General features: G+C 37.2%; 1 protein-coding gene across 3 annotated transcripts in view; it reads right to left on the bottom strand.

Moving 5' to 3' along the window:
• Positions 1-24385, bottom strand: part of LPIN1 (lipin 1) — an 83590-nt gene that overhangs the window by 7549 nt on the left and 51656 nt on the right. For all 3 annotated transcript variants that reach the window (XM_080390645.1, XM_080390646.1, XM_080390647.1), the window contains 13 exons: positions 23042-23171; positions 20793-21099; positions 19222-19315; positions 17709-17896; positions 16509-16602; positions 15062-15131; positions 12136-12228; positions 10653-10729; positions 8487-8631; positions 6829-6977; positions 5150-5236; positions 2104-2256; positions 151-265 (listed from right to left, as the gene is read on the bottom strand). In XM_080390645.1, coding sequence (XP_080246771.1) covers positions 151-265; positions 2104-2256; positions 5150-5236; positions 6829-6977; positions 8487-8631; positions 10653-10729; positions 12136-12228; positions 15062-15131; positions 16509-16602; positions 17709-17896; positions 19222-19315; positions 20793-21099; positions 23042-23171 — 1702 coding nt within the window. The remainder of the gene's footprint in view (positions 1-150; positions 266-2103; positions 2257-5149; positions 5237-6828; positions 6978-8486; positions 8632-10652; positions 10730-12135; positions 12229-15061; positions 15132-16508; positions 16603-17708; positions 17897-19221; positions 19316-20792; positions 21100-23041; positions 23172-24385) is intronic.

Genomic DNA, 24385 nt, shown 5'->3' with positions numbered 1-24385 from the left:
AGGAAGAACCTTTATAATTTCCTTTGTATGTGGTCTAATAAAATAATCTTAACCCCTATTTAAAACTTCTAGGTTCTAATGCAACAGAACCATGAAATAAAAGCAACCTTTCTGTTCTCTGCAATAGAAATAAATTTAGCTATTACTTACAGCAGGTCTGTTTCCAAAAGCAGCATAAAAGGGTTCTGTGTTAGGATAAAACAAATTTTTGATGTCTGTCAAACACTGAACTTTAAATTTTTCTGGCTTCTTTTCTATCACTTCCCTGAAATGATAAAAAAAGGCAGCTAAATAAGTACACATGAGATACAGCACAGACCACTTTATTTTCTTTAATCAAATTTTCACCTAGCTGGATACTCCTACAGAGCCCCCATCCTTCTCCAATATATCTTCATTTGGAAATCACAGTGCCCACAAAGACAAAACAGCATTCCCAAGCTTATATAATGGGAACAATAAATAAATTCTCTGAAACAAGGGAACTTCTACTGAAACCTATGTCGTAAAGATGAGTACTGAGCAAGGATGGTTGATTACAGGGAGCAGCTGCTAAATAAAGTCTTATGAGACATGAATTGTCATCAGGTAAACTGCTTCCTGAGAACTGCAGAATGATTCATAGATTATATTAGCCTTCACTGCGTACAGCTTTTTTATTATTATTATTATTTTTTTTTAAAGGACTGCAATTACCATATGAGCTAGAAGCACCTCAGCCTGTTAACATACTTTTACTGTCAGGGTCCTCCATCACTGCCAATTAGCAAAAGTTAAGGAATAAGGGAATCTTCTGTTTCTCTTTGGTTGCTCCTTACAGAATATAAAATTCATTAATGAACAGAGGAGTTCTCATCTCTGGGCAAAAGCCCTTTCATAACAGCTCCTCTTGGCCAGGAGACTGAACAGGTGGCAGAGTCTGGAGTTCCCATAACACAGGAAGATGCCAGCACGACATAAAAATGCTTAAGAAGCTCAGAATCCCACATCCTAGCACCAACACATATGTCAAGGAAGATGTGAATAGTACAGAAGCTTCACAGCAGTAAAACAGCCCTTTGGAACAGCACTTTCTGCATAAATCAAAGTTCGAGAATGTACAAAAGAAGAATAAAACCATCTTTCCTCACTCTTGTATACAGCTGATCTCAGAGCCCTCAAAACCACAATAATTAAATCTATGGATAGCAATGAAATCATTTATTGCCCACATATCACAGCAGTTACAATAGTGCACACAGAAAGATGGACATTCTTTAGTCTAAACAAGACACCAAAAAGAGTATCACTTTTAAATGTATTCCTAGATATGAGGAGCATAAGATAACAGTAACTACCCTTAGACTAATTAAATAATAATTGCAGCCAAAGAAGTGCACTGCGGTATCTCCAGAGTCTCTTATATTTAGAACACGACTGGTAAGACAGCCTGTAGCACGTCAGTCAATCAGGGGAACATCTGAACAACCTTCCATTAAAAATTCTAATGAAATATATCCTGTCACAGCAGCTTTTAACAGCTTGAAATATTTTCAGTAATCACTTGACATGCTTCACTGAATTAGGAAGAAGGTACATTATTCATAATCTGTGCTATTATTATTCACTTATTACAGTTCAACAACTAGGAAGAACAAAACTGTCCACACAGAATACTAAACTGCAGTCAGGAGTAAAAAGTTCAATTCATTTTCACATGAATTTCTTCAAAACTCACCAAATATGCTTCCACAAAAAATATTTATGCCAATTGGAACACCTTACAAATCAAGGCAAGAGTAACTGTTATTAAAATGCTCGATTTTTCCCATAGCTAAATATTAACACACCATGCTAAACTCATGAAGTCAACAGGCCGTACCTATTGGTAAACGGTGAATGCAGATGTTTATTAAGGCATGCCTAAGTGACAAACCAAGCAACGTGCCTATCTATTGAATTTTGGTCTTTCTCTAACAAAATTTCTTCTTAATTAAATTTTGCACCAATACATAAGAAAAAAAACCATTATGAATGATTCCAAATACTCCCATTAAAAAAAGCGAGAATTCAGCCTGCACCAACATCTGAGTTTCTTTCTGCATAAAAGTGAAATTGCATTACCTGTGAAGAGCTGAGAATAAGCTGCTTGGACTCAGCAACACTGGCCCTTGAGGCAGCACAGTTCCTCGTTCATTGACCCAGTGCAAGTATCCTCTGGTCATGTCTGCCATTCCAATAGCACGTGCTGAGCAATACAAAAATTTATATCCATTTCTGTGAACAGAAATAAAGGAATAAATTACTGTAAAACCAAGGCAGGTATTTTGGCATTCTGTGTGTTTATTTTTACATGAATCAAATCATGACTGTTAAACAGACATGTTTAACCTAGACTTATTTAAAAGGAATAAAAAACATCTACGCCAAAAACTTGGATAATTAAAATCCATCTAGCCCCACTGCATTTAGTGATTTACACACAAGGAGGGCTCATTTATCTCTGGTCTTCTCATGACTTACGACTTCTTACAGCTTTTTATATGCACCTGCATAGTGGAACCATACTCCTTAACTGAAGTGACATCTGATAAGAGGAAAACACTCGGCACAAAGCAGAAAGCAGTGTATTAGCTTTTGCTGTATTAACAGTGTTGCATTCCTGCCCCTTCGGCCTCTGCAAAAAAAAAGACTAGTCTATGTGCAGCAGTATCATATTCCTTCAAGTTAGAGCAAATTTAAACTTTAAAACACATTATTGAGAAGTAATCTTTGACTTGACACTGAAATAAAAGTTTGGCATTTGGCAGAAGTCACTGGTTACCCTTGGTTCTGTTCATGATAGGACAGAGTCCAATGATGTTAGTTCAACTTAGCAGCAATTTACTTTGTAAGTCCTATAAAGAAATCATTGTTCATGAAATGAAGAAATACTGTATTCAGTGCATGCACAGGCATTAAATCTAACTATTGAACATTAATATGGTGTTCAGTTGTAATATCTAGCCACTACAGTTGTAATATCTAGCCACTACATAATTAACTCAGTAATTTGAAAAACAACATGATTCAAATCTATTTTTCCCTATGTTTATGACCACGGAAGCCCTAACAATTGACAATGCTGGCAGGCATAGAAATAACAACTGCAATTAAAAAAATTAATTAACATTTTCACCAAATGTAATGTGGAGGTTATATACAGAACTAAATATGCTCAGCATGTGAATCCCCAGGGTGTCCTGTCTTTTCTGTGACCATGTATGTCTATATGGAATAAAAGCACAGACAAATGTCTCTGGCATAATTTAGATTCCATCATCTCTAGTATATAATTCATCATCTGTGTAAAACAAGTGATAAACAAACTTTAGTGTAACCCTAGTACACAGAATAAATCAGATTAACTAATAGGACAGTTGTGATGTGTACCAGAGGTTCTTCAAACATTTATGGTAATTTGAATATATAAGAACAGCTGAATGTAATGTAATAAAAAAAAATATTTTCTGTGTAAAGCAGAAATATCAACCTGAACAGACAGCAATCAGTAATCCTCCTTGTAAAAGTTAAAATCAGAAACTTCATCTGACCCCATTCAGACATCATTTAATTTTTCTCCTCATTTCCTTTTTTCTCTCAATTGGTAATCACAAGATTCACCTTATTCTGTCTTCGATCCTCTGGAGTACACAATGGCTTGACTACATTGCAAAAAGTATCCAGGGAACCAACAGTACAACTGTACTCTTGCACTAGCCTGGCTCACCAGGAAGCATTCCCACACATCACCCCATGCAAGTTGGTATGGTCCCACTGTTTTTCTCCTGCTCATATTCATCAGAGGACCTATCCTCAGTTTTTTGAAATATATTATTCTAGATCATTCCAGATAGTCCCCCAGTTAATGGCATTAATTGACCTGCTAACAGCTGATCTACCGTTGCCCAATATTTCTTCAATAGCTAATGGAAATACATTTTTTCAAAACATTATTTGATCTTAGGTGTATTGAGCTACTTTTTGAAGACGCCTGCCTTTCTCCACGAATTACACAGAGTGTACAAGCCACAAGCAAACATGATGAATCCAGCTCTTTCCACCTACAGTGGCACAGAAGGTATTTATTACTGTAGACCAGCAGGCACCGGTGCAGGTCAACTACTGACCTATAATATAGCAGCTCACACTGGTGTGGCCAGGTAAAAGCCTGTTCCTCAGGCTCATCACTGCATATGTCTTACTGACCTTCAACGGCTTTAAATAGCACTTTAAGCAATGTTTACTTATCATCTACTCTCAAAATTAACCAATGACACAAAAATATTTTAAAACTGATCCTTCCTAACTTTGCAATTTAACAATGGAATAACAACAAATACATTATACAGAAATAACAAAAAAAATATCATATAATCATCACTAGTAAAGATCATAATCAATGTCTTCGAAGCTCATAATTATCTATACAATAAAAAAACCCCAAGAATATTAGCAGTGAGCACCCAAAATGGGTCCATTTCTACTCAAGATAAGACACTGCACTGTGCTTTAAGGGTGAGACTTATCTTGCTTGACCAGAAGCCTAACGTTTAGATGGCTCAAGTCTAAGCTGTTTCATTAAACTCCCCTTTTAGTCACTGGAAAAAGAGGAAACTCCCCTCAGAAAAAGTCATCCCATGTGTTTTAGATTCCATCCCTGCATGACCCCAGGTGAGTCAAGTTTGGCAAGAAGAACTCACCTACAGTGACCACCCTAGGGTAAACAGTCCTTACGCATTTCACAATATCCTCAACAAAGAGGGAAGGGAAGGTGTATCAGCATCTTACGAATGAATACTGCTGCAACTCCAGTCTGCAAAACAGTTCCACTTGCTGTATTGCAAAATACAGGTTTTGGATCTAACTGTAGCTATCTGTTTGGGAAGGCTGGAAAAGCAGTCACTGCTCATTGTTGGGGGGTTTTGCTTTTCATAACACAACACAGGTCTTTCTCTGGATATCACACAGCAGATTTTCACCCTGTGTAAGCACCACTGAAGGAATAAGACATTGATAAAATCATCACCCTTATAGGTTAAGAGAAATCTACAGAAATGTTAATTGTTATGTGCAAATGAATAAACACAAACAAGCCACAGATGCGTGCACAGATTTACTGAATACTCACTGGCTCACTTTATGGTACAACTTTGCAATCCCTTGGTGTGTCCAGTCTTTGCCAAGAGTCGGCAAAATATGACCTAAAGTATCTGACCTGAATAAAGGAAAACCAATATAATTGAACTGGGAAAAAAAAAACCCAATACTTATAATAACAGTTGAGGCTAATACAAACTTCACTAACTTATCTGGATAGCGGCAAAAGAAAATAAGGTTTTCAGTAAGGTACTGACTGTAATCAGAAGAGGATGATTTTATTCCCCTTTCTTTTGAGATAGGCTGACATGACCATCCTTGGCCATATTGTTTCAATTATTCTTGTGCCCCAGGACCTGTCTTCGTGGATAAACTTGTGACCCATAAGGTAGCCTATATGCTGTAACTTCATGTTATCAATCAGACCTGCCTAACAGGCTGGCCAGTACTAAGGATACTTTTTGTGATTTACATTAAATGTTTTCTAAATAAACCAAATCTACCCATAAAGCAAGTTCATGGGAAATTGCAAGCATAAAATAAGTCACATTATAGTTTACTTCAAACTGCCTTTGCATGAAACTGGCAGTTGGTTATATGTGAAGTATTATGAAATAGTTATGCTGGTTTCAATGTATTTCCCCCTTTACATGAAAGAAAATTTTTTACACTATAATAACCTAGAAATTCAAACAAATAAGCACCCTCACCTGACAAAAGATTTACCGATACACAGCAAGAAATCCACACCTTGAATATCTTGCATGAGAAGAAAACATTGGGCAGTGGCTTAAGATGGATTTGCAGTGGTATTGTAAGGTGAAGTGATTCAGTAACTCTCTGGTGAGCTCAACAGCAGAGAGAAGAGATCCTACTTATTTTATTGAAGCTTAAGAAATCAATGGAGGGAGAGGGGATATTCATTTATGTTGGAATAAAAAAAAAAAAATGCCCTACAATGGATAAATCACAAGGAAGAAAACAGTTTCATTTTAAATCAAGTATTTTAATTCACCCCAGACTGCTCTTGGATATTATTTTTCCTGTTTGATTTTTGAAAGAAATTGATTTTGAAACAACTCTAAGCATTTAATTTTAAAAGGCCAAAAGACAATGCTTGTATTTTTCTTATGTGTTTGCCTGCTCCCCACACAATTGTTTTCCCCAGTGTTAAATAAATAAAAATCAGCAAGTGAATCATTTTGTTCACTCCAAAATCGTGGGTTTTACCCAAAGCGCTAATCTGAAACTTTCCATTAAATTCTAATTCTGACATAGATTTTGGAGTCTTGTGTTCTAAATAATAATGCCTCTCACTGGAACGCCCCAGTAATGCTTTTTAAAACAGAATTCATGTGTTTCTTCTTATTAATGTAGCCAGTTTGCTTCATAAGTGTGATGCAGCAGAAAGGTTGTGATTTTGCAGAAGGTCCTCCAATACTACTGTAAATACTATCATGAAACACCAATAGGCGACAAAAAATAGGCACATATGTCATGTGTCTTTATTAAATTAAGAATTCAGCTAATGATTCTTGCATTGTTTGAAAGCCAAATTAAAAAAAACACACACACACGCACCCCACCACCCAAACACTAGAATATGATGATTCTGTGACTCAAAATTCCCTGTTAGTTAATTTTTCCTTTAGTCCAAAGGACAACTTGCCTGTGTAGATAACGCCTCTCTTTCCCTGTTCATGAACTCACCGTGTAATTGTTCCATCAATGTCAGAAATAACAACTTTATCATCCCAATTCCATAGGTAAATGGTGCCTTCGCAGCGGCACGTGCCTTGATACTGTGTTGTAACACTAAAGGTCACATCATTGGGGCCATTCTTGAGTTTTAAGCTTTTCTGCAAGACATTATCAGCAAGATAATCAACAAACTGAGCATGTGAAACTGACACAGTGCAAATAAACCCACAGATGCACACTGCCTTGGTCACGCTGAATCTCATTGCTTTCGGCAGAGCTATTGTCTAATACTGATAGCAGAGGTTTGCCTGGTGTGGTGTACGCCAAGCACTGATTTACAGAGCAGAACAAACCAAACCAAAAATATTCAGTTTCATAGTCAGGGATATAAAAAGAAAAATCTCCCCAAAAGTTCACATAAACAATAACAAGTTATGAAATAGGGACTATGTATGGGGGAATTTGCAGAGAGAAACGTGAGTAACAAGGAGTTTCGCCAACTCTAATTAAGAGTGTTTATAAGGGGATTCCTGTTCTACAGTATTACATCTTTCCTACAATAACCCACCTCTCATATCATATGACCTTCACTCTACCAAATCCTCAACTCTCCCACTTCGCTGCTCTTCCCTCCCACCATCTCCTGTGTTGCTTAGTGATATGCTGGGCAAGACACTACTTATCTCATTCTATTTGTGGACCTAACAATTTCCACAAAACCTGCAGGAGTTTAATACTTCAGTATCTCTTCTTCTTAGCTGTATTTCACTGCAGTTATTCAATTAGTTAAAAAGTGACAAGGAGGTGGGAATTCAGAACTGATGGGTAACTGATGAGTCTCACCCACTGTTCCATCAAGAAACCAATTTAAAAGTAGTTTTAGCTTCAGGTAATTTTTCTGAGAGGTTTCTGGATCTGAGAATCTACATTTGTGTAACCTTTGTCTTCTGTTTGCTATAGAAAATTACCTATATATCCCATCTGACTTTTAGGGAAAAAATCACATTTCTTACAAACTATTCAGGCAATGACCCACAATGAGTGTGGGTTTTCTTCAGAAATTTAACTGTCTATGGGTAAGACGACAAAAAGAATTTCCCTAAAGTAGCCCATTTTTCCAGATCCAATTGGAATGTCACCATTAGTCAAAACACCTCTGTCACAGAGGAAGAGAATTGGCTCCAAAGAAATTAATAGTCTAGTCTCACAGTGAATTCACAAGCAGCTCTTTCAGAAGTTTCAAACACAAAATGATATTTATGTGAACTGTGACTGTCTACCTATGAATATGAGGAAAGCAACAGGAGGAGGAAAAAAAAGAAGAAAAGAGGAGAGACCTGTGAGTTAATATACACACAATACAAAAAGGACATGGTTCTAGTACACTTATTCAGGTGACAAATACATACTTTGGAATTTAATTTTGGTATTTGTCTAAATGGGATCCCATGTCTCCCAATGTCTGAACCCCAGCACTCGCTGCAAGGTACAACATTAATGCTTTAAAATGTGAAGAGAAATGGGAAAAGCTATTTTTTTTTTAATATAATGAGAGGGAATTAAATGCAAGACATAAGAGCTAATTAAGCTTTGCAAGCCTGAATAACAGTATTGTTCATGTTGTATTAGAAAGGACACTTCAGGACAAGGATGTAAAATTAACTCACAAGCTGGTCAGAAGTGAGTCGAAGTGTTTTTTTGTAACTGATTCCAGACAATAATGAGAGATGACTTGAGTTGGTTTGTAATGACCCGAGGTTTTGTTTGGCAGCTCTAGGGTCTTCATCGCTTGAAGAAGATTCATCTTTTATTCTGGAACATTGCACATGGAGAAAATGATGTTATCATGTCAGTAAATGCATCTCAGTATCCATTAAACATGCATTAACAGTGAGTCACCAAGTAAGGCATTGATTCTCTGCTCCTAAGTACTGTCTCACAGGAGGTCATTCACATTATGGCTTTAAATATATCAATGAAGTCCTGAATTTTCATTCACGCATGTTCCCCATTATTCACACTTTGATTGTTCTAGCCATTAACTGGTCTATAAGGTAGTTTTCATTACTTTCAATTTAAATGGATGTAAATTAATGTGCCATATTGACTCAAAAATCTCATAGTGGTAAAAAAGATAATACCCATTAGATACCACAACTACAAAAAATCCTCAGTTCTCAGAAGAAGAAAGAGGCATTAGTTATGCTGGATTTCTCTTCCCCCCCCTTCTTTCCTACCCCAAAGAATTTAGCAGTTAACAAAAAAAATCCAAGTGATGGAAATTTTATTATAGAAACTAACTCTTCTTTCTCTTTCAATGAGCAACTTTAGATCATTGGATTATTCTTTTCCAGGATTATCCCAGTCAGGATATGATGATGAAAAATCATAAAACCTGAGGTCCTTTACACAATTCTGTTTAAATATACATTAGTACAATTTTTACTTTGTTTCTGCTACAACCATTTTTTCAGAGATTTGTTAAGGATATTCTTCTTCACAGAGAAAGTTTTCCTACAGCCAACAAATCTAAGACTTTAGGTGGAAGGTAAAATACCCTTTCAGATCCTACAAATCTCACCTTTAAAACAATCAGCATTTGGCCTCTTGTTTTGACCACACCTGGATATTGTTTGATATTAGGAAATCTTGGTATCAAGGTACCACATGTCATGACAAATAACATTTAAAAGCCTATCTTATCCTTTGTAATACAGGATCTCAAAAGCTTCATTCAACAATCCACTTGCCCAATTTTGCTTGCAAGTAATAAATCCTTAATGACAAATTTCTAAGGTCAGTTAAAATTTAAACAAATAACACCAATTACAGAATCTAGTCTGCTTGAAATCTTAATCCTACTCCAAAGCTTATCTTTAAACAACGGTGTAAGAAACAGACCAAAATGTCACTTGTCATCCTTAGAAGGAAAATCAGCCTTTCCAATTTATTCTGTGGCTTTCACCAACTCAGAAAGGCATCTGAGACAACAGCTGGTCTATAGAATGAGGAATCCTCCTTCCAGCACATTCGCCTGGACTGCAGCTGCTGACCTCCAGAAAGAATAACAGCTTTTTGTTTCATAAAGGTGATCCTTGAACTTAACTTATGAGCATAAAGCATATTTGAATCTGGCCCTTTTCAGACCAAAGTGCAGACAGTACATAGATGGCTGTCTTTACACTAAGATCTGTATGTACAGAAAAGGAGCAAGGTAGGAGAGCTGTCCCTGGCTAAGTCATCCCTCCAAGCCTCTGAGCAAATTAAAGTTCATCTTATGGAACCCTCCTGAAGGAGAGATTCTGCCCATACAGTAGGCTTAGTTTGAAGCATAAGAAGGAAGAGACTTCTGCATTCCTTGAAAGAAGTAATAGAAAACCATGACTATTGCCTGTGAAAAGAACTCTATAAAGTCTTAGGCCCCTGGACTTCTCAAAATATGCAGGAACAAATTAAGTTGTCTGGCCATAAATATCAGTAAATCAGAAATTTTAGCAACTGGGATCTGACAACAGCATGGGATCATCTACGATGTTCATTTGAGAACTCTAGAGACACACATACAGCTTTGGAAAACTGCTCCAATTACTGTTTGTTTTTAAGGGGCTGGAATGTGTGTCATGGAGCTGCCAGCCAAACCACAGAAATGTCACAGTACACTTGCAAGGTCTGCAACCCTGCAATGGGTAGGGCCTTCCCATCTGCACTTATTTGGTGCAATAAATAAAACATTAAACATATTACACTGACACTGTATTTCTTTGCTCAAGTGTAAGAGGTAGCTTGCTTTCGTAACTCCTGCTCATTTCAGGTACAGATAATTTTGGGGGTACCTGTTTGCCATGCTCATCTGTGAAGAGTCTTCTCCTGTAAGTCTACTCGCACTCATACCTTGCTCTGGCTTTGTTTCCTGTAAAAATACAAGTATGAGAAGCTGTGCAACTCCTGTAGGGCAGAGAACAAGTGTTTTTAGAAAAATATTTGAAAACCAAATTCTGTCTTGTACAGGCTTGGTAAAAATCAACAGCATGTTTGTTTCTTTTGCTTGTAGGCAAAGTAAAGCTTCATGGTCGTCTTAAAGAATAAAGGCTGCGGAAAGAACTAAAAATTGCAAATATAAACCTCAGAAGAATAGTTAAGATTTAGTTTTGCATGGAAGTAGTACAGAAATACCAGATTTCACATCTAGTACTGTTGAAGTTCTGGGATCAATGCCGCAACTACTTAGTTCATGCACCTCAAATAGTTAGATTTCACCTAAAAATGCAAAATATGACTCTGGAGAAGAAAAACAAAATCACCACAAAAAAAACACATACACAATTACCTTTCATAGAATCATTAAAATCTTCAATCCAATAAAACTTTCCAGACTGCTTTACCACAAGTAAACGCTAAGCTCCATCAGTTTCATCCCACAAGATTTTTAGTGATTTTACAAGACACACCAACAACACCTCCTCTTTCCATTTATAGCTGTCACAGCTCAAGAGATAACAAAGTACTTCCACCCAGAGAGAAATGCAAAAAACTTAAACTGCAAAAACTAAAATCTCACGCTCTGAAGCCCATACCCACAGATCAGTACAACAGTTACTTCATGCAAGGCTACAAAAGTTCATCGACTGAGGCACAACCATAAAAACGTATTAGAAGTCATTTTCTCCCCTCAACTACTAATGCTTCAGTAGAATAAATTAATATGAAGAAGTTTTATTAGCCAACTTTAAAGATTAAATATGTCTAGACAGGAGATCAATATTTCATATAAAGCTCTGTTTTTTTCACTGTTCTTTAGTGTTCATCCATGACTAAGACTGTTACCACAAACTTTTAATGCTCAGAAAAGAAATTCAAAAAGACTTTAAAGCTAATATATAGTCAGTTTTCCATCTTAGGTTTTGCTGAATTTTACAGCTCACACTACTCAAATATGTCTGTTCTTCCACTATCAAAAGAAAGCTGCAGAAAGGTAGGTAATCTGCATGAAACCATTAAATTAGTGGTACACCTCTTTGAATTTAGGTTCCCAAACAGATTTAATCTATTAGATAATACCGCCTCAGGTCTGTGTAATGAAAATAAATGCAGAACCAAAAAACTAGGCAAATGTTTCAGGTAGGGTCTAATCCAAAGCTTTCTGAAATCAAAAGAAGTCACTTTAGATCCTGTTTAAACATCCTTTAATGTGTATATCCCCAGTGAAACTGAATATAGAGTTACTTCTCAGGAGCAAAGTTCCAAGGGATGAATATGGAGGTATCCAGCCTTCCCACTGCAACCAGAAGGAAACACTACTTGCTTCTTAACACTTACCTCTTTAATAGTGCTGTTCCTCCCTCGCCATGAAAACCACCACCTTCCGCCTTTTTTAGGCATCTTGTCCCTCATTATAGATTCCACAGTGGCCTGTGATAAATGGATGGTAACATAAAAAAAAAACCAAAACAAAGGACAACCTGATATATGTAAATGAAAGAAAGTGTCAAACACACAATTTTAACTGATAATAAATAGAAGAAAAGTAAACATACTGTCTGTGGACCATAAATTCTACTAAAGCAAAATCTAATGGTATCCAGAGCTGCTCTGAAGTAACTCAAGCATGAATACTTATGGTATTTTTTAAAAGGAAAATGAAAAAAAGATAAAATCAAAGAAGAAAAAAAAGCATAAATAGATATTAGTATAATGTCTAGAATGGAGAACCTACTGGTTTTAAGTTGAAGTTACTTATCGCAAATGATATTTAAAAAAAAATAATCACTTCCTGAATGAGCTCTCACGAAAAACAGTAACAAACAAACATGCAAGATAGTTATTCTCATTTTAAAATAACTACAAAGTTCACATTTAATCACCACTTTGGAAAAAAACAGAGAAGTTACTAGCATTTATGAGTTTAGTATGATGCTATGAATTTGACTGACGTTAGAAATATTTTTTTTAAACCCTGGCTACTTTTCATTGTTTATATATACTGGACCTCAGTAGAGAAGAGTTTCTTTCAATACCCGTAATGACTGGAGCCTTATGCATTGTAACAAGGAAAGCTGAATTCTTTCACTCAAGACAGCAAGCAAAAGATGAAAGGGGAAAATATTACAGTAAAGGTGGCCAGTGTTTGGTACACCCTAGAATAGTTTAGCCACTGGCTTTCTGAGATGATAGCCTCCACTGTAAGCAAAGTCATCAAAATAAAACTGATGTTGATCAGTGATCTAAAAAAAAAAAAAAAATAAAAAAAATCACGATTCCAAGAACTCTTAGCAGTTGAGAGGGTTGAGTTCAGCTAACATATGGGACAATCCATCCCTTTCCTCAGATTTTCTAGGTTCTCTTTACTATACCGTCTAAAGTATAAGAGAACAGAAAGAAATACAAAGGAGTAAAATTGAGCAAATAAGCTGAGAACTTTTAAACAAAGTAAGAAAAACAAGGAGCAGATGGAGCTACTGGGAATGGAATGCCACTGTTGAGAACAATGGTTACAACTTAAGGAAGTTCTCAAACATATGGACAACTTCAAGCAGATGTCCTATTGGCTTTTAGTGAGATAATTCACATGCTTACAATTAGACATGCTTTTAAGCGTATTTTGCAGAAAATGAGTGATTTTGCAAAACTCCAGTTTTCAATCACTTCATAAAGCCTGTTTTGATAAAGTATCTTAGTATTTCCATTTCATAGTTCCATTATTACATCCAATCAAAACCCTAATTAACAAGTCATTAAGAAAGATAACTGGTAGCATAAATTAATAATTTTAATTTCAGAGGTACAGTTCAGTCAAGTTAACCTTCCCAATCATACAGGCTGTTCCAACTATATATAGTGGCTTCTCCACTAAATTAAAACTGCACTGTCTAGAAAGTTATCAGCATTCAGAGTATAAGTTAAACACTAAAAAAAATGAACACAAATTTCAGTCATAGATGACTTTTCTTAACTGATGGCCTATATGAATAATGGCATAACCAGAATGCTGTTAAAAGAATTGCCATTTCCCTCATTGGAAAAATATTGCATACCAATTCTTTCCATTTACCCACCCTAAGCAAAACCCAAAACACCTCACTCAGGCAAAGCACTTAATTAAAAATGCATTTACCCTGCATTACCTTTATTGCTACTGAAGACCCAACAGGCACCTAACAAGGTCTGAATCACTCAGTGGAAGTGCCCAACAAATACAGAGTAGGGTAACTGCATCCCTTCTGTGGGCATTTTAGTTCCAGGGGATGAACTCCATCTTTGATGATAACTAGAATATTTGCAGTAAAGCACAAAACATCTGGCTCTGTTACATCCTTGACATTCAAGCCAGGTTCACCAGATGTTCAGGACTTTTAGGATCAATTTATATTGGGATGTTATAGTGCAGCTATGCATGACTGCGTACATAGTTAATGTGGTACTAAGGAAGAATGCAGTGGTAGAGAGTATTCTGGGCTTCGAAGGAATGTTTATTCTAAGTCCACAGCAATAGAGATAGCATTTGAATTCACATAGATCAAACTCAAAGACATGTGAAGTGCTGCAAATGACAGAAGGAAAGAAACTATATTCCAAAATTTATTAAATCCATTGCTAACCAGGATACAAAATAGTGTCAATGACAATACTACTTCTTTCTATACATTTACAGTGAGTGTATTTCTGACCTGAGCATCTATGTGGCACCAGGTCGTGTGGAATCAGACTAAGTTCATCAACACGGTTAATGTAAGCCGACATATATAGCTGTCACGATCATAGCTATCTGTCACTACCTACCTGGCTTGGTTATGAACAACCAATGAAGAAACAAACACTAGCAAGCTATAGGCCTTCATTACCTAGTAGTTAAAGCTTATTCACTGAGGTTAAAATTCTTGGCCTCTATTTTTATTTGATACGTGTCATATATGGATAAAATGGAAAGCAGTCACCAAGTATTCAGCTACAGCAAGCACTAACAAGGGTCAATACAATATATGTTTACAATCCATATTAATGAAGGAAAACAGGAACTTTTCCTTCTTCAAAATATTTATAATGATCTTAGCCTAGCAAATAAACACTATTCAAAACCAAATTTAGTCCTGCTTATTTAGCCCTTAGCATAAGATAGATTAATGGTTATGTGTGGATAGGTATTACTGATGTGCAGATTCTTTTGTACAAAAATTCTCTTCCCTGCCTCGATAAATGGCAGAATGTCACAACTCCTTCTCTGACCAACCTTCACATTCAATCTCACCTTTGGCAAAGGTTTCTGGAAAGCCTGCATTGCCAGCAGAAGGGGACCAGCTGTGTTCCAGTTGTAGTACCTGGGCATGCAAGAGAAATGATTACTGCATTTCGTAATCACAAGGTTCCAATTCACAGTCTACCCAGTAATTATCATCTGGCAGGTTAAAGCCATGAAGTCTCTTTAGCATAGGCCTGCACCAGTAATAGCGGATCCACTTTATTCCACAGTATGTTCACAAGTGTTCTTGGCATATACTTTTCAAGGTATGCAAGAGAAGCTAGGTCTTTAAAGTAGAAAGGTTATTTCTCATGCGTTCCTCGTCCTTACTACACCTTATTATCACGGCATTACCTACATTTTTTCACAAGCTCTTTTCACTGTTCTTCCATCAAAGGAACTACATAAAAGTTAGGGGCCATAGTCTGGAGGATGTCAAGCTTTTGCTGTTATCTGCTGAACATAGGTCAACTCGTTACAGACAGTAGGACAAATACAGTATTACCATCCACCTGTCAAGGTAAGTTGAAGCTCACATGACATCCAGAGAATATGACAGTAAGATCCTCACTAAGTACACCTCTCTTCCCAACATATCAGTAGACAGGTAAGCATTACCAAACTTGGAGAACTATTGCAGGGAAGCAGTAACTGACTGACCTCAGACCACAGAGAGGGTCAGGTATGAGGCCATAACATACACAATACAAACTATCACATAAAGATGCACCAGGCATCTCAGATTTGTATGAGTGATGTCTATAACTACGTGTGGCCTAACCTCCAAGTGCAGCACAGTGTCATGCTCTCTCCTCTACTCTATAACATTGTATGCCAGGTGCAAGGAGGTCTCAACTTAAAACATCCTTCAAAAAGCTGTATCTGGCATAGACCATAGTGCTGCACTGCTGTCAGCAATACAAACATATGAAATAATGTCTTCAAATTGTAGAAATAGAAGCCTCACACTGGGTGGGTGAAGTTTGACAAGTCTTGAAAAGCAATGCCTCCATAGAGGGATATTAGCAAAACATTCAGGTTATACAAACTGCTGCGTATAGACTGCTTGCAAGCAGACCATCATATCCCTAGAAATATTAATTATTCAAACTGGCACATAAGCAAGCCTTAGCAAGTTAACATCCTATTTCTTTTTTCCTCTGCTAACTGAGTGTGAACACTATTAGTATTTAATACTAGCTTCTTGAAATTCATGTTGTGTCAGTTAGCTGTAACAGGTCATCTAAAACTGCTCTTTACTTTCAATCTAAAGGAGGAAAGGTAACTAGAAGAGCCTACGTTCACTAGAGATTTGACTCTATCTGGATAAATCTAAGCTATGAACATTCAAACCCTATTTTTCAGATATGGTTAACCCGATCAAACACACTGAAGTACCACCAAAGTGTTTCTCTTACAACAACCAAATAGTTTTTTTTCCTGAAACATTACTTACTTATTTCCAATCTTAACCACAAGGTTAGGGTCATCAATGATAGCAGGATTGTCCACAAACTGCTGATATGTTACTGCATGTTCTAAGAATTCTTCTGTGGGAAGAAAAAAATTTGTAGGTAAGGCATGCATTTATAGATGCCTGGGACAGCCCACCTCTCAGACATGCAGGTTTCACATTTAGAGTCAGCCCTTCATTACTAGCATTCTAAGATTATCAGTAATTAGTAATTAGCAGCAAGCTAGAGGTCCAGAGCCTCTCAGTCTCAGAAGATGCTGAGGGTTTCTTTGTCAGCTGCTGGGTGTCTTTCCTGTTCAAAATACAAGGTAACTGAAAGCTCAGGGATAGAATTGTGAGGCAGGAAAACCAGGCTTCTAAGCCAGGCAAGGAAGTATTTTGTCATGCCTTTCACTGATCCTCTGTCCAAGTTAGAAGAAGGAACCAATGGGCTCTAGGTATATGTAAAGTCACAGCCAAAAACTTAATGATCACTTGTAAGGCCTACAGCAAAGTGAAAGTGTCTGTGAGTAAATACGCTTCCGCTGACTGTAACTCCTTTCACAAAATCTATATAATTCACAATTGATTCAAACAACAACACAACTCTAGTACTAATCACCACATATTTGAAATGTTTTAATAACTCACTTCTGAACAGTAATCAGTGTAGCATCAGGCTCATATAATTTTATGATGCCATACTACTGAAGAAACTGCAAGTCTTAACACATGTATCTTCACATTGTGCAGCTGGAAGTTAAGGCACAGAGCATTGTAAATGCTTCATCCAGAAGTCACACAAGAAATGGGAAGTGGAGCAGGAACTCAGGTCAAAGTTCAACTTCCCCACCTAATGTCTCCATTTACAGACCACCTTTTTCATTTCTGACACCAACAGCTGGAAATTTCCTAGCTATATATTGTACCAATACATAAATAATATATAAAAGTACCATTAACACTGTTGTGATACAAAACGCAGTACTATCAGGAAATAAAAATACTAATAGAATACTTTCAAATATGTAAGTCATATATAAGTCTACTATTTTAACTATGAAAAATTCTAGGAAACATTACAGGGACAGTACTTTTCATCACATTCTTGAGCAGAGCCACAGGAGGGCACTGCTTCCATGGTCTAGAAAGGTAAAACTTGGCTGACAGCACCGGCCTGCAATTCCGAAAGTCATGCTGTACCTTTGGTTATTTCTTTGTTTTCAGTAAGGCCTCCGCAAAGAGAAATGGCAATGGAGGGCAAATCTCGAATTCCGTCCGAGGTGCTTTCAACTCCACTGTCAACACCTGAGCTTCCAACAGACTGCGGAGACTGACTGGCAGACCGTGGCCCCGGGTCATTTGTGTTCTTGCTTTGGACGTTATCCCCACTGGAAAAGAAAAATCAGGAGTTCAGTCTGCATGTATTCATTCCCAAATTCTCTCCCTTCAACAAGTACTTTTTATATCTGACACACACTTAGGAAAAAAGAAAGACAAGGAGGGGAAGAAGTTTCCTTAGTTTTGCCATAAAGTTTAAACAAAATAGTATAGGCCTCACATACCCTCAAATATTAGACCGCTTCTACTTAGTTGCCTAAATTAGGCACGTATAATTATAGCTTCACTTATTCAAAACAGATAGGAAAAATAAGGTAACAAACTGTACAATCTTAGTAGACAAAATAATATTATAAGCAAAATTTATACTAGCAGAACTATTCCCACATAGGAACAAGAATACACATGCTAATAAATTATTTATTTTGTATTAATCTTATAAACTGATTGCTAAACCCAAATACACAAACATACATATCCTTTCTTTTATGTCAATATATAAAATACTCTAAGTATAAACTACTAGGATTAAAATTTTAAGAAACAAATTATTATACCCACTTAAAAATCTATGTATAGATTATATCATTATTATGAAGTGCAAACCCATCAAACTCTGCTTTCCATTCCAGATTTATATGTATGCATTTGAGAAAGGGATTTTCAATTCAATTTTTTTCTCCGTATTACTAATCTTTCTCAATTTTATTGAAATGCTACTATTACAACAGCTGAGTTTAAGCAACCAAGGAATAAAAATAAAAAATGCAAGCTACTGTAGTTGTTGCTCAATAACTTTAGTCAAATAACCACAGTATGATGTGGAAAGAGCATCATAAATGTTATAAAAGGCTCTAATAAAGATCAGAACAAGTTGGAAATTCTATGTTCAGGGTAGAGTATTTTCACAAATAAATGTGTCATACATCTTCCAAAAGTAATTTTCTAAAATTCATATTTATAGGTGATCAGCCACAGTAGAACAACATTGAACAATAATTTTGTGCTAATACTTTTAACAGTAAGATATGTTCTTCACGGTAATTAGCAAGGACATGTGGATAAATATATCCAAAGGCCAATTACTCTCCCAGGGCATGCAAGTAGCACTCACAAACATCAGTGTACATTACATAACATCCACAAAGTATATATTATGCTTAATTGACCAAAAGAGAAAACTAGTTTCAAGCACGCTTCTCAGGCCCAAATGCTCTAATATTCCTCTCTGCAGGGTTTTATTTTCTGTCTGCCTTCACCTCAAGACCTCTTTTTCAGAGTCCAAGTCATCTAGTTTGCAGTGAAGAGTTTGATCTAAATCTGGAAGGCACCAAGAGCTCTTTAAATAGTAAAAATATAAACAAAGGACTTATACTTCTTGGGGAAATAAAGTGCAGCAACTTCTGGATCCATGTCAGTAAGGTCATCTAAATAGACACCATCAGCACCAAGATGCCGACTTCGTTTGTCTGTAAGGGAGAGCACAAATAAGCATATTAACGAGCATTTTCTAAGTAACAAGACAGAACTGTTATTACTGTTTAACCGTTCATTTTAAGATTGAGAAAACAGACAAGTTATCAAGAGTTTGTGAACTATATTTGTAGAAAATTTCAAAGCAAGTTGCTCATATACATTGTTCAGACTTTGCATATACAAAATGAGACAGCAGAGGACTACTTTGGAGATACGCTGAGACAAAACCACTGGGAATTAGAAGTCAGTGGGTCACTGCAGGAAAACAACAAAAGGAACTTTCTGAGTATCTGCACAGGCCTATTATCACAGTAAAGCAATCTGAGCATTTAATCTCTGAGAACTACGTCAATCCCCCCTTGTAAAAAGAAACAGACTGTAATACACTCATTAAATACACTATAACTGGCTTGTAAAGGGGACAACTCACTGTTTAGCACATACAACTGATGTGCTGCCTGTGCACATGCACTACTGCAGGGGACAAGACAACCCTCCTAGGTCTTTCACTAGTGCCAACATATAGTCATCACTGTCTTGTTGATGCTGGTACATCTTGACAAGTAACCACTCTAAGGCCAAAACCTACTTTGGAATTCATTCTAAAACCCATGACTTCTTGCTGTCCCTATTTCCAACATCAAACATCAGAAAAGCAATCTGAAAAAAAAAGTTACATAACGAGCAAATAATGAGCAGAGTAACACTGTCAATTTTGTCTTCAAAGACAGTGGAATGCACGGGGAAGTGGCTAAGAAACTTTTATTTTTACTGATTTAAAAGCAGCTGCACAAACTAGTCTTATATAGGGTTCACATAATTATAGAATAACCAGAGCTCTAAACCAGAACATTTTTAAGCAAGTAAGTTTCTTGTAAAGATTGTAACACTTATCATAAAATACCATGGCTATAGAGCCCAGAAATTAAGTAGAAAAGCAGATGGAGTTATATTTCACAAATTCAGGACAGAACGCGTACCACACAGAACTGACATTGCTCGCGTGAAACAAAAGCACTTTATTTTATAGCAAATCTGTTGTTCATTCAAAAGATGTACTACAACCTTGTACTAGATCAGAGAGGTTCCACAATTACCAGTGACACATAACAACTCAGAAAGCAGCCAGTGCAGGTGAACAAGCAGATATACAGCATGCTTGTACCAAAAAGTGAAATCTCTGAATGAGTCAAATACGGATGAATTTGGAGTAAGTTTTGCAGTCCTGCTCATAAACACAGAGCTACCAAAAATCCCAGACCAAGGACAATCTTTTGTCTTACTACACAGCTCCTGTGAACAGCCTGCTGCATAGCTCAGGTTTTGAAAGTTCTTTCTAAAGCTTACTCCTTTCCAGATTTGAAAGTGCTTTCAGGGCACAGATTAATTTATGTGGCAGTGAGGTGCTTTATCATCATGAAATTTAAAGATAAAATCATACATATAAAAGTGCAGAATCAACAGCTTTACCTTTCTTTCTGGAAGGGGATTCTGTCTTGCCAGCTGGTTGGGCTGAGCAAGCTGCAGCTTGTTTTATTTCTTCATTGACAGGCAATAGTGGTACAGCTGCTCCCGGAGACTCTGTCTCTGACTTATTTGCCTCAGCTGGTAAGGGCTCACTTTCATCAGCAGTTGCTGCATCTGCTTGTCCAAGGGCAGGTAAAGGAGGCACAATGTTAAACTCTATAGGAGAACTCTGGATGACCCTAAAGTGAGTGCTTTCAGAAGGATTTACATCCACCACGCTGGGTTCCTTTGCTTTGAGCAGAGAACTAGCCTGTGAGGAAAAATAACAGATTGCTATAAAAAAAAAGCTCTTAAAAAATGCAACAGCCAGAGTTTAACCTGTTCTGTTCACTCCAGTGAGATCAGATTCTCAAGGTGACCAACTACAGCAGAAAGCCACCTCTAACTGAGGTGGAAACTACACCATACAAGTCTTCTCTGCACTGTGTTTCCTTGCACAAAATTCATCTGTATCTTGAGGCCAGGAAAGAATTTTTTTTCTGCAACGTGCTCTACAGTCTTCATTTCCCACTAATCTGTCTGGGAGTACATCACAGCTCTCATCCTGCTCTCCTCCCTTCCTGCACAAATCCTAGCTTTTCCTCAGAAGGTAACCCCGACAAACATGAGAAGGGAGAGCAGATCAAAGTACTTACCCAATCAGGATGCTCTCAGGGACAAGGACAGGGGTACACTGTCATTCATCTATGCCCCAGATTTAGATTTTAAATTACTTTATAGGAACAATTCTAGACCTTCTCTAAGTGTGGGACAAGAAGTGTTCTTGCAGCAGGGAGCTGAACTCTGACACCAGCAACTGTGTAACTGCTATAACCTTCACTGCAAACAAATTCTTAACATGAAGATCAAAAGCATCCAAAGCATAACTCCCAGTTCACGTATGGCTAGATCAAGTCTGAATAGCTCAGCTGGGGACACAGACAGGGGTTGCAGAGGGAAAAACCTCCAGTAATAAGATCTGCAATACACACCAGGTTGTGTGACTGGCGTAAAAATGAAACACCCAAATCTACTAACAGGAAACCCTAAATTCTAAACTGGAAATGCTAATTTGAAACTCCTGCCTGGATCTGTGCACTTATATCAGTTCTCTATGTACAGAAAATAGCTCCCAATTTTCTTGTAATATGCGTGAGGAAGAGAATAATGCAGAGGTGATGGGACAGCTCATCTTTGGACTATTAAAGAAAAGGCCAGAGCCCTTCTGAAGGAATTATAAACTCTGGAGTCCCATCTCTGTTTTTGTCACTAGCTACCAACAGTGAATTAAAAATAACTAATGCCATTATAATTCTGGCACTACCACCAGAATACAGAAGTCTTTCTGAGGAGGATAGCCACTTCCCTGGCCTGCAAAACAGTAATTTTGTTTCTTTACACTGTTCCTGACCCCATCACTCCTGCAATCCTTTCTGCAGAAAAGCCAGCCTTCAGCAGGAGGAGCCAAATCCTGCACCATTCCTGCTCCCATGGTTGCAGTATGCCACTGGAGCCTGACCTTTATTTCTCACACTCTGAGGCAGCATAAGCCCTAGGTCTCCCCTTTCCTGTATGAATGCTCTGACTTCATAGCTGTCGTAAGGAGCCTGCCAGTACCTGACTGACCTGCAGTGTACACAGCTGCACATGGCTACTGTGCAGCGTGGGAGACAATGCTGCTGGCACGCTACAAGTCCTGCCACCTAACTGGGCCAAATGGCTTCAGGGAGGACACAGGCACCATGGCAGTCGGCTCAGCCAACAGAACAGCACATCTAGGCATGCAGAGATAGAGAACTGCAGGTGTTTCTGGATGCTTATGTACTCAAGCAACCAATTTTAATTTTTGTAAATCACACAGCTAACATCAATTGCCTAATTTCCATCTAAGACCATTTATGAATTTCAATGATTTCACAAAGAACACTGGGTTTGATTTTATATGCTATTTAAGCTTCTAACTATTACAAGTCTATGTCTCAGGCACTTCTTAATTTCCTACTGTGTATCATCAGTGTTGAGAACAACCATGGCACAAGGCACTTTCCTGTACCTCCTACGGAGCAAGATGCAATTCTCTTACAGAAAACGTTGCAATTTTATGTAAAAACAGGATCCATCCCCTCTTTAGCAGTGTGCAATAGAATAAGCACACGTGCCCCCATTAAAGCACAATAGAAGCTAGCAGGAATTAAACAAATTACTTTGGATACCTTTGCAGCCTGGGGTAGCTCTCCCCATGCCCAGTGCATGTGGGGATTATTCTTCAGTCCACTTCTGTCCATAGGTTTACTGACCAATTCCGAGTCACTCTGAGGAGTAGGAGGGCGTGAACCTGATGGGCTGAAGAAAAACAAAAAAAAATATTACAAAACCATTAGTAACCACAATGCACTGAACACTGTCCAAACTAATATCCATCATCCCAAAGCAGTCAAGACCTAAATAATCATTAGATAACTGAAAGTGTGAAAGCATGGTAAAACAGTTTAAACAGTTCAGGATCCTCTTAGACTGGCATTCAGAGATCTCATCCATTTTTTATTAAGTGGTGTCACAGAAGCAGAACTTGAGAAGCTGAAAGAGATGGAAAAAGACCACTGGACCTGAACATTTCAGGAGGATTTATTTTTTTCTGTGTGGAAAAAAGAATGGGGATGATACCAGCAGCAGTAGATGAATAAATGTTAGTATTGTTACAATGATGTGAAGTACAGAAGTTGCTCACTTGCATCAACCAGACACTTTATACTGACTAAGTAATAAATTACTCTAAGGAATCCAGTTAATCACTTCCTTCAAATAACTTGTTCAGTTCTACCCTTGGTTGCATGTTTATAGGGAAAATAGCAAGAGAGCTACACAAAGAATTTGAGCCCTTCCAGTTCAAAAATATTTGTGTTTGGTTTTCTGACTACTCAATATAAATTATTTAATAATTAATTAGTAAATTACCAGTTTATAGCATATTTTTAATGTGGTGAAGACAATAATGTGATGTCAGGTCAGCCATTAATAAATAATGATTCACAGATTTCAAGGACAAAAGGAAAAATTCTGATTACCTACTCTGCCTTTCTGCATAAGGCAAGTCATAAAATTTCACCCAGAACCTCCTGAACAAAGCCCATTATTTTTTGTCTGAGCCATAGAATGTCTTTTGTATAATTGTGCAATCCTGATTTAAAAACTACAATCAAGAAAAGAATCCACAACATTCTTAAATCAAAGGACGAAACTGGGTTACTTTCATTCTCAAAAACAAAAAGCTTCCTACGCTTAGTAGAAATTCTTCACATTTGATTTATTCTTTACCTTCACTGGTTAAACTGAACAGCCAAACCAGTTTTGCTCTTTCAATGTAAGGCAGTTTTGTAGAGCTAGCTGGCAAGGAACTCACTGGTGACACGAAAATAATTACTTCACACTAATAAAAAGCAGCTTTTAAAAATCTGTGAATTTCACATCTGAAAAAATAGCAACCTAATTATCTACATTATCCATTGTCTTCACCTATGTTGCAGGAAGATATACTTTGAATGTGGACAAATGCCATG

This window comes from Falco punctatus (assembly GCF_963210335.1).
Source record: "Falco punctatus genome assembly, chromosome: 5".
Classification (NCBI taxonomy): Eukaryota; Metazoa; Chordata; class Aves; order Falconiformes; family Falconidae; genus Falco; species Falco punctatus.
Note: the sequence above shows the minus strand (reverse complement) of the source record. Positions and strands in the feature narration are given on the sequence as shown.